Source organism: Musca domestica, unplaced genomic scaffold (genome assembly GCF_030504385.1).
Source record: "Musca domestica strain aabys unplaced genomic scaffold, Musca_domestica.polishedcontigs.V.1.1 17, whole genome shotgun sequence".
Lineage (NCBI taxonomy): Eukaryota > Metazoa > Arthropoda > Insecta > Diptera > Muscidae > Musca > Musca domestica.
In genome coordinates this window covers 3273008-3285242 of record NW_026712230.1, presented here as the reverse complement: position 1 = coordinate 3285242, position 12235 = coordinate 3273008, and the positions used below count along the sequence as shown (strand labels likewise).

Below are 12235 nucleotides of genomic sequence, written 5' to 3'. Positions count from 1 at the left end.
TTCAGTTTTGTCCTCAAAAAATTTTTTGCAGAAAAATTTAAATTTTTATCCATCCCAATTTCCCATTTGAGGCGTTTCCATTAAAATCTCGCCTGTAGCGTAGTCATATAGAAAGCTTACATAAAATTCTGAGTATTATTTTAATCAGCCTCGAAGGTATCAAATAACTATCCTTTGTCATTCCTTTTTCAATAAAAAAAAACATCGGCATTTTCCAGTTAATTCAGTTTTCTTTTATTCAAATAAATTTCAACTTACAACTAGGAGTTAGTTATTTAATAATTTAGATAAACTTGGTTTAAAAATATGCATATTTTTTGGAGTTAAACATTTTGTTTGCTATATAAATATATGTGTGTGTATATGTAGGAGTGTATATCATACTTAATATGTAATCAGTTTCATTCGTTTTTAACCATAAAGATATAAATACCTAGATTTCATAAGATAAATATAAATAATTGTTTGTTTAAGAATAGCTTAAATCTAGTTGCACTTAAAGCTAGGCGATTTTCCTCACAAATAAAAGTTATTGCTTCGCTTTTTCACTGTTAACAAAAATGTTGTAGTTATTGTTATTACTTTTTCATAGTTATTGTTAGTTTTTGATGATGTTCACATGTGTACTTATTTGTAAAGTTTTATTTTGTTTAGAAAAAGAAAACACAAATAGTTAGATGTGTGGATTGTACTTTAGACTTTGTATTCACTTTCATATTATATCTTGTTGCTATAAATGTGAAAGTATTTACAGTAGCATCTGTGTGAGTGTATGTTTATACATAATAATACATGGTAAGAACTATATACTTATACATAGAATTTTATTTTTTTTTTTCTTAACTATTATAGATTTAAAATTTACATCCATTCGAAAGCATTTATAGTCCTAAGCATATTTGGTACATAAATCATATTTTATGTCGTAAAAGATATGTCGTAAAATTTTGAAATTTAAATGTTTTACATCGAATGACATGCGCACGATATTATCGTATGCCGAAAGTCATCAATTTTGGTTTAGCGTTTGAAAAGAAAAATCTTTTATTTTTCAATTTCAAAGAGATAAGGAGGCAGGCCTTTGCCAAAAATGGTCGGAAAGAAATAAAAACAGCAGCAAAGAAGCAGTCTAGCCAAAGGCCATGATTAAATGATGCCAATACGTATTATTTTATTGCATGCACAATGGCCATGCCAACTTGACCAAATTACCGGTCTGTCTGGTTGCAACCTCTTTGCTACTGGCTGCAAAACAAAAATGTATGTATATTGGAATCCAATAATGAAGCACAGTGTTTTTAAATCGTAAATGACCTGGAGTTTATGAAGAAAAAAACTCTACAAATCGTCTCTAACCTTATACAAACAAACTTCAATTTTGCAAAAAATTAAACTATCCACTGAGAACTCAAAATATAATAGCTGATTTTGTTGGGAATTGGGACCTTGTGTTTTATGGGGGGCTATACATAAATGTGGACCAATAAGAAACATCTAAAGAATACTACAAACGTTCATTCATGTATCTTAGAACTGTAACTAGTATCTTTTTTCAGCAGATGGGATAGACTTCATTAAATCGGTTTAAAATTGTTGTGGTGTTCACCAATTCATGTACTATACGGGGTCTCATGCAAGCAGTTCGAGGTATACATAACCGGTTCACCGTTGCACTCCATCTTATTGTGGAGCTTTTTTCAAAATGTAGACCGTTTGTTGTTGAAGTAATGGAGGATCGAACTTATTTTATGGGTAAGGTACCAAAAAGAGTGGACCGATATGACCCATCTTCAGGTGCCACAGATATAATCCCCATTATCATAACCCCCATAATGGAGTGGGGATTATGTCCAAAATAATCGGTCGTAATCCCTAGAAAGTAGCAGACATAATCCCCAAAATAATGATGTAGGTATTTTTAACCTGATTACGGCAAAGTAATTTTTTCGAGTGGGAAATACCCGGTTATTCGACTCGAAAATGCGGATTATCCGTTTCTACAAAACTGATATGCACACAATTTTTGCATGTATCTTTTAGAGCTTTTAAAATTAGCCAGACTTCGGCCGGGACTGAGATTTTAAGATGTCCAACACCGGATACGCGATCCATAGTTTTTTCTAAACCATATAACTTTTGCCAGTAGACGGTCTTTGATTTTAAAGTCAATATCTTCGGAACTTCAAGAGCTATGCAAGTCAATCTTAGCATAGCCCATAACTCAACATAAACCTTGTTTTCTTTCTGGGGATTATGTCCGAAAATTGTTCAATGGTCATACTCCCCAGGGGGAGTAATTGCAATGGATATTATGTCCGAGGATGTGGAACTTAGACGAATATAAATGTTTTTTTTTTATGAGAGAATAACTGAAAAAGTGTGCCCACTATCTATTTTATATTGCCTCAGCCTTATGACTACAAAAGCATACTAAAGACTACAAAAGCATACTAAATCAAGAGACCTCCAAAATACTCACCCCAAGTAAAAAAAGAGAGTGAAAATCACTCGATTATAATTTAAAAGATTATAGTCATATTACATATTGAACAAACTATTTCAATTTTAACTTTTTCCTACATTTTTGAAAGCACAACTTACATATCTCTTATATATTATTTTAACATTGGCAATTAAACCCGCAATTTTCAGTTTTTAATTCACTGTGCGGTAATGTATAAAATCAAACATCTAAACGCCAAATGCAAACTCCACGAAACCGATGAAGACAAAAACAAAAATCCTTAATTAATATGTAGCTGCTTCTAACAGCATAAATTATTTTGAAGAAGATGACGGTGGTGTTGGTGGTAGAAACGAAAACTAGTGGCGTTGGTATTGGCGACGGCGGTATCGATTTTGCCTTTGGCAGCATTAGCGCTAGAACAAAAGACGAAGAAAAGACAGGAGGAGGGAGACATTGATGTGTTTTTTGCATGGACACAATTGGCAGTTATGTTGTTGCCGACCAGTTATTGCAGCAGCATCGATGCTCACGCATTTGCTTTTGTTTGTAAATCACGAAATGATACAATTCTTGTCTTTGTCGTTCGCATCGGACGTCTTGCGTTTGCGATCGTAGGCCAAGGCGTCGTTCGGCACATAACTGACGCGTACACCGCCATAATGACGTCGCTGTGGCAGTTGATACATCATATAATCCTCGGAACTGGACGAACTGGAAGAGCAGGTCGAGCACACACTGGACGCATCGTCTGAATCGTCATCGTGTTGCCCGGTCGACATGGTAGTCTGCGATGAATGATGATGTCGGGTAGGATCTAATGTGGCTGATTGTAGAATGGAAGGTGGTCCTTGGTACGAAGATGAGAGCGGCTGTGTTGTGTTGTATGTGTCGGCTCGTGTTGTGGAATTGGAACGATGACCACTACCGGAACGATGAGATTTTCGTCGTCTACGTCGCCGTGAAGAGTGACCGCCATGTCGTTGCGTTGGCTCAGAACTGTTATCATTGCTTCGATTGGTCCCGGCACCATTGCCCGAATAACTGCGAGATCGTGGCAATGTATCGGCGGGTATACCTTCGAATCTAACACCTTTGGCTTTTTTACTCTCCCCTCCACCACTCATGGGTGACGATGAGGATGCTCCACTCAAAATAGACACCGGATGTATGGGCGGATTTGTACCCGACTGAGCTGACTGATGTGACACAATGGAACGTTCACCGGCCGAGGCTGTGGGCGATCCCATCAACTCTGGAGGAAGAGCTGTTGAGGCCACCGATAAGTTTGGTGTTGGAAGATCAGGAACCTCCGAGGGCGGTGCAGAGGTTGCGGGATGTGGCTGCGTTTGTTGCAAGGGTTGCGAATATTCTGGACAATTTCCATATTGTTGAGTGATGGCATTTGGATTTTGAGGTAACGAAGAGTTTGTTTGTATCGACAGCTCAGGCATACTGGAGGTTTTCGAATTTTCCACCTCGGATATTTGATGCAGCTGTCGTTGCAGGTTATAGCTCGTGGCTCCTGTCAGTATGGGCTTATTGGGCCAGGTTGAATCCAGATTGAGAGCCATTTCATTGAAATTATACGGCCCTTCACGTTTCAGTTCCATGGGTTTTGGCATCAAATGATTGAATTCTCCCGGCGATGTCAGGGGTGACATGTTCTGGGAAGACGACGAGTTAATGCCGCCCGAAAAGTCGGTAAAATCACCTGCCGTATGCTCCATATCCTTGACCACACCCGCATCTGAATCCGAGGTGGGATAACTTTGCTTAGCACCATCCGACGAGGTGGATATGGCCACCAAACCCACATTGGATCCTCCGACAACATTCACACTGCTGCTATTCGAGATGCCAGCCGCTATTTGCTGACTTTGCAGCTGATACATGGCATTGTTGAAGTTTTGCTGATGCTGCTGTTGTTGCAAAGGTGACATTGGCGGCGAACTTGAGGCATGACTTGACGGAATACGCGTCTGAGGTCTTACTCGCTGAGTGGGTGGCGTGGGTGTGGTGTACATGCCGGTGCCCGAACTGTCCGACGGCGTTGGTGGCTCACCTTTACTGCAGGCTATGGAACAATAGATGGAGCCACGTCTGGGCAGAAATGCACGTCCCAGCAGCGAACAGCGACATGTGTTGCACGAGAAGCATTCGTCGGTGGCATGCCAATGCTGGCCGTCATGACTCATTTGTCCTTGATCTACGCCAATAGCTTCGCCACAGTAATCACAGTATTCAGCGAACATCGCATCGAAACAGAGCAGACAATAGGGCTTGCCCTCACGCATAATGTACCTCTGGCCACCCAATTGCTTTTCGCACTCCTGGCAGGCAAAGTGATTCATATGCCAGGCACGTCCTTCTGCTTCGGTGCACTCATCGGCCAGGATAATCTGTAAGACAGAGCAGGGAAAATGGAAAAGTTTTGGTTATTCCGTTACATGACTAGTAGCATTTTCTTCTTTATGTCACTTGAAATCAAAAAGAAAAAGGAAAAACTTAAACTAACTTTCTTTTGTGGTGCATTGTTACCGGGGATGAAAAACTATTCATGACCGAACGTGTTTGGGGAGCATCGTGCTGGGCTAAAGTATTGGAATTTCTTCGACGTAAAGTGCGTGCTATGGTCGTGAGCTGGCAAAAGTTTAGTGTCATTGCAAATTTTGATATGTATAAGCATGATTGAGACTTTTGAAATTGAAGGAATATTGATAACGCCAGGTGAAGGTGAGAGACTTTCAGAATGGTGGCGTGTTTGAGTGGTCGTAGTGCTACTTGGTCATTATTTTCTCTAACAAAGTTGAAATGCGATAAGATCCATCACCTGAGAGTAAAAACTGAAAAGAACAAAGACGGCGTTAAGATGGCTCTGATTAGATGTCAAAGAAAATATTTAATTAGAGCCACTTCAACTGAAAAAATTACTAGGAGTTTTTCCACTGTGAGACCGTACTAACAATTTATAAAATTGGATTTTCATTGTTTGCCGAAACGATTGTACACATATATTGTACTATCGATATATAACAGTGCACCTATATTTCAAAAGAAATGAATAACTCATACATTTTTTAAATTTTGATTGCTAAATTGCTAAGGCCTTTGTTTGGCAGACACGACCAAATTTAGCCTAGAAACTCGAATTTAGTGATAATCGGTTCAGATATAGCTTCCGATATATGTTTCAATCAATATTGTTATTTACAAACTAACACATGTTTTCTATAATTTAGTTGACAATCAGATCATGTTTTAAGTAGTAAATCAGTACACGTTTTGACCCCTCTTTGGGTCTATCCATAACAAATTTGATATCAACAACACCATTATTCAAAAGTCTCCAACTACCTATTGACAGTCTGTTTCTCTTTTTTCTCCATTAGAGGATGTATACGCAGCAAGGACAGCTAGTGAAACTATTCCCTTTTATATTATTGACTCTTTTTAAAGAACAGGGCAGGCTAGTGTATCCTACGTCTGATCAACGTCGTTTGAGAGAAAGATTTTTCGGATCTGACCTTCGGTCTGAGAACAATAATTTTTACATGGATCTATATTCTCTAAATTTATATCAAATTGCCTTCCTACTTCTACACAGGATATGAACGGATGGGCAGTCGAATAGCATCGCCTTCATTGCAGCTGACTGTTGCTTTCCTTAAAGTGGTCGAGGGATATTATCGTAGCTGAGCTTAAACGACCCTGTTTCTTCAAAGAGTCTTAATATGGTGTTTATTAGCCCGAGGGAGTTTGTCAGTTTCCTATAAGGCACATCCCTAGATCAGGGGCAGGCTGGATGGTCTCAGTTGCCTATTTTTATACCCTGCACCACAAGGTGGTCAGGGTATTATGACTTTGTGCATTTGTTTGTAACATGGAGAAGGAAGCGAGATAGTTACTTTTGAGGATCTCCAAAGAATCACTTTCTGAGTTGATTTATGCATGTCAGTCCGTCTGTCCATGTATTATTGTGAACAAAATGCAGGTCGCATTTATTATCCGATTGAGATGAAAAAAGAACGAACCGTACTAAAATTGGAGATAATCGGTAAAAATTCAGATATAGCTCCCACATATATCTTCGTCCGATTTGCCTTTTATTGTGCACCAAACGTCTAATATTTGCCCAAATGGGATGGGATTTGGCACATACGACCGAATTGAGGTAGTATGCCAAATTTGGTGAAGATCGGTTCAGATATAGCTATATCTCCCATAATATTGTTCATCCGATTTGTTATATTTGTCCTCCGCAGCCGTAATATGCACCCTGTAACAACAATATTTGGGGAAATATATCAAATGCAGCTCAGAAATATCTTTGCTAAATTTTATTGATATCGATTCAGATTTGGGTGTAGCTCCCATATATAACTTTGTCCGATTTACCTTTTATTGTGCATCAAACGTCTTCAGATATAGCTATAGCTCCCATCAGATATAGCTATAGCTCCCATATATATTGTTCATCCGATTTGTTGTATTTGTTATCAGTAGCCGTAATATGCACTCAGTAAAAACGATATGGATATAGCTCTCAAATATATATATATATATATATATATATATATATATATATATATATATATATATATATATGTATATATATATATATATATATATATATATATATATATATATATATATATATATATATATATAATATATATATATATATCTATATATATATATATATATATATATATATATATATTATATATATATGTATATATATATATATATATATATATATATATATATATATATATATATATATATATATGTATATATATAATATATATATATATATATATATATATATATATATATATATATAGGAGAGCAAATTAATTTTGGACCAAAAGGACAATACAAGTCCGAATTTAAAGATACAAATGCTTCGGCATATTTAGTCCTTAAATTTTAATTTATAATTATAATCATAGCGTGTATGTTTGAATTCTCACATAAAAACTTTTAATTGTTATGAGGAGCTCTACTAAATTAGCAAAGTGGTGTAGGGTATCATAAGGACGGCCCCGCCCGACTTTAGGGCATTCTTTACTGGTTAAAGTTGAAACATCCCATCCCTGATGTTTTTTGACTATGGGGATGGTATCCCAATAGAAAACAAAGCAGCAACCCAAGTGGAGAAAGTTATGGTGTAGGGCCAAAATAACCTAGTATAGTCGGCTGTCGTTGATGTACCTATAAGTCGACCTCCGTCGTCATCCTGCACCGATATGGGTGCCTTGGCATCTATAACAGTATTTACAGCTACAAGCACTCATCCTTCGAACTGATACCCCGAAAACGAGAATGAACAGATACCCCGAAAACGAGAATGAGGGGATGGCACAGCGAGCCAGTCCGCAAAATCACTGCTTGTCCTGGGGCTTCCCGAAAAAACCACAGGATCCGTATAAAATGGCTACGGAATGTGGAAAGGAACCGTCATCTTATTTAAATTAGCAAGGTAACGATATAGCTGGTTGATCTGTGCCCTGAAGAGTTAAATGAAGGTTATTTGAAGGCCATAAAAGCAGGTCGATGACAAAAAGTAATTGGAATTCAAGGCAGTTATTCAAAAACATTATGGTTGGGCAGCAAGTTTGAGACGAAACATTTGCTAGAAATCCTTGGTTTTCCAAAATAAGATTTGGATCCGTTGCTTTTGTATCCTCTCAGCCTATGTAAGTTTTTAAAATGTATTTTGACTTGCATTATGATTTTTTAAAATGATGACCTTAATGACCGAAACTTGATATAAATACAAGGACGTACCAAAAAAAAAAAAAAAAAAAAAAAAACACATATCTCATAAAAAGTGATGGAAGTACAAGGGATCGGATGCTTATTTCTCTTTTTATAAGAATTAAAATTATTCAAAATTTTGACCTGTTGTTGGAGAGGTACCAGTAGAAATGGTCTGATATATTTTATCTTCACAACTGATTTTGTAGAGATATTGGGATGTACCGAGTTTGAAATGAATCGGATGCTTATTTAGCGTTTTATGAGCTTCATGGTTATTCAAAACTTCAACCCGTTGTGGGGAAGGTCCCAGAAGGAGTAGTCCCTTCTATCCGCTCTTCATACTAGATCTTGCGTTTGTAGAAATATTGAGATGTGCGAAATTTTAATACAATCTGGCTCTTATTTCACAGTTTATTCAAATGTTTACCTTTTGTAGCGGAGGTACTTGATGGAGTGGGTCAATATTGTCCATTTTCGCACTTGATCTAGCACTGATACTAATATTGAGATTTGCAAAGTGTGAACATAATTGGATGGTATTTTTATACCCTACAACACTATATGTTGGGAGTATTATAAGTTTGATTGGGCCAGAATTTATGTAACACCTCGAAATATAGGTTTCCCATATACGAAAGTATATATGGATCTTCTTAGCTCGCCGAGCTGAGTCGATCTAGCTATGTATGTCCGTCTGTCCATGTTAATTTGTAATCACGCTACAGGTCGCAATTATGGCCCGATCCTAACGAAATTTTGCACGAAGGTGGGGTTACGGTCGGAATAGAAGCCTATTTCTTTTGGAGATGATCGCCAAATGTTTAGGGGTTGAAATGGACCAAATATTGAGAAAATGTCTGATTTTGCATTAGCTATACAGGTCGCAATTATAGACTAATCGACGGAATTTCGCATGTAGCTAGAGTTTAGGGCGGGAAGAAGCCTACCAATTTAGGTGGTCATCGGATAATATTTAGCGGGTAAAATAGACCATATCAAAATTTTTCATTAAATCACAAAGCCATCACAAGGTTACTTCTGACTTTTACATTGATGTTAACATCCAACAAATCGGATATATAGCAAAATATGTGCGATATATATGTCTATCAAAGAAGATATGCTTGAAAGATCTCTTATATATCGAGAACGGCTGAACTGATTTCGACAGTTCTCATTAATTCAGAATGGCCTCTTGGCAGGAAAGAAAAAACGTCTAAAAAATATCATAAAAATATCTCTCTAAAGATGAAAATATTGATTTTGTAAAATTTTCTCATATTTTTCATTTTGAATTAAACATTTGGTAATATTTCTACAGCTAACAAAACTAAGTAGTTAGGATATCAGGATATCATATACAGATCGCATTTATGGCCCGATCCTTACGAAATTTTGCATGGGGATAAGATGAGGGTCAGAATAGAAGCCTATTTTTTGGAGGTGATCGCCATATATTTAGGGGTTGAAATGGATCAAAAAGTGCAAAATTGTCAGCAGGCCATAATTATTGCCCGATTCTCACGCACATTTGAATGGTGGTTACCGCACATTGCAAAAGCCAAGCAGTTTCGGATGGTCATCCAAATATATTCAATGTGTGAAATAGTTTACCAACTTTTATAGACAAAATACGAAAATGTCCATTCCAGTAACTTTTTGGAGAATTCACAAATACAGGAAAGACGCTCTTCTGACTATTTCGTTAACACTGATTTCGTTGAAGAATCCCAGCAAAAAAATTTCTGAAAATTGGAAGCAGTAATTTTTTTCATGTCTCCTTTAGCGCTTTCTCTAGAGGCAAATTCATTGCTAGTTGGTAAAAACGGCTGAAGCGCAACTTTTCCTCAGTAAAGTATGTGGGAGCTTCCGTTCTCATTTACACGGTTGCACACTTGGAAGCACCACGAAGTTAAGATCGTTAATGTTCGTATCTATGGTTTGAAAATACGCAATTAGGATCTCACATGCATGCTCTCGAGCTATTATTCGATTACGTAATCAGTTTGTGATTTGATTATGATGTGGACGGACGTCTCTACGCACGTTTGATGATTTATAACGGGATATTTTTTGTGTGTCTTTTTTTGTTGTTGTTGAGCAAAACTGTTTTTTGATAAAGTTGAAGTAAGTTGATGTATTTCCTATGAATTTCTGTACGTAAACAATTGTGTGTCGTCTTCATAATTACTGCACTACTATCAGAAATCAGCGTTATGTTAAAAACCCATCTAACCCCAGGACTTGAAAAACAGAAGTATAAAGAATTGTTTCCAATAAGAACACAGGAGGAACTCGAAGCAGTTGAAAATTAAATAAACAATGAAAATGTTGGATTAATGGTAAAAAATAAATTTATTTGGTAAAATATTGACATTAATATTATATTTATTTATTCCCTCAAATTGCGACCATAAAAAGTATTTTAGGCTGTGGGTAACTACAAAGTAACTTGAGGGAACTAATTGATATGCCTCTACTGTTGGAGTATAACGTCTGCAAGGCCCAAAACGATTACTTAAATATGAAAATTTTACTGGCGTCATTTATCGTAAGTTTATTAGAATTGTGTCTGAGTGCATTTATTATTTGTTTCACAGATGCTGTAGGTTCGGAATTCGCCGCCAAAAATTAATTCTTTAAACATTTGAGCAAGGCCGTTCGACTCGTAAAAAACCTTTACTATAAAAACAATTCAAGCAAAAAGAAGCAAAAAAATGAAGATATCGAAGATTTATATCGATTTATTGAATTTTTAGAATTATATAACAAGTTCCTACCACATTCTGTACCTCACTAATTATATAATATGAATTTTAATGTTTTTTCTTGTACAAAGAAATTGTTTTTGAAGTAATAAAATTTATGTTTTTTTAATTTTAAACTCTGCTTTATTTATGGATGAAAAGGGTGTGCTTCGGAATTGTCTTTCTTTCTGCGCATTTAACGGCGCTGTAAAAAAGCAAACCTTTCCTCGCTGATTTATGTTGCTTAATAAACGCATTTTTCTGCAATGAATTCACTCTTTCCGTGGCGGGCTTTCGTTTGCGCTGTTCAGGATAAATAAAGGAAGCGCATTTTCGCGGGACATTTCTTTATATTTTCACCAGTGAATTCTACGCTACAGCTAGCTCTACCATGTCTAATGTAGAAAATCTTCGTTTAGAATAGTGAGGAATTTTCCTTGGTTTTTTTGCTGGGATACAGTCAAATGCCTGTATCTCATATAGATGCGTTTCAGTCAAAAACCAATAATAAATGTTATTTTTTGTCACTTCTGAGAGATTATAGGTCTTTGGGAAATATTGGTTCCAGATCTAGGAAGGCTATTTACGTGCAACATCTACCAATAAATTGGAAATGAGCAAATTAGTTTAAGTTGCTATTATTCGAAAATTAGAGAACGAATCCTGATGGTTTTCTTTTATTATTTGTCACAATATCTTGTGGAATTCTATCGATATCTCGCCTATATAAACTGTATCGTTTATTATAGTGTTGTAGGATATTCAACGGTCGGCCCGCTCGACTGTAGCTTACTTGTTTTGTTATGGACATTATTTTTTGTGAAATTTTTTACTTTTTGTGTGGGGGGTAAAAGAAGGAGTGGACCGATATTGCTCATCTCCTAATTCCATATAAGTTTGGAACAAATCGAATACTCCCGTCCAAAGACAGGGGAGGAACACCTCTCGATCGATTTTAAATATCCTGAAACGGATTTCGTCCAAATGATAAATCCCGTCTGTAACCATATGACCGAGGGTATAAAAAGATACTCCTTGTGACTGGACTAGGTTGCAAATATTGTATTGAAAGTACACATATATCGAAAAACGTAAATGTGGATTTTTTACATATTTTTCTTGTTATGTATGATTGTGTTACATCTTAGCAAGAAACTTTTAACATCAATCGAGACCAAAAATAGAGGGCACACAAAATTTCGGTTTTCAGTTATGAGGTATCAATGGGTAACAGACCTTGTGTAAACGAAATCCTGTT

At 36.5% G+C, this 12235-nt stretch overlaps 1 protein-coding gene across 1 annotated transcript in view; it reads right to left on the bottom strand.

Annotated features, from left to right (window-relative positions):
* Positions 1–2633: 2633 nt before the first annotated feature.
* LOC101896748 (protein prickle) overlaps positions 2634–12235 on the bottom strand; it is a 153525-nt gene continuing 143923 nt past the window's right edge. The window contains exon 7 of the mRNA XM_011292690.3: positions 2634–4866. Coding sequence (XP_011290992.2) covers positions 3019–4866 — 1848 coding nt within the window. The 3' untranslated portion in view covers positions 2634–3018. The remainder of the gene's footprint in view (positions 4867–12235) is intronic.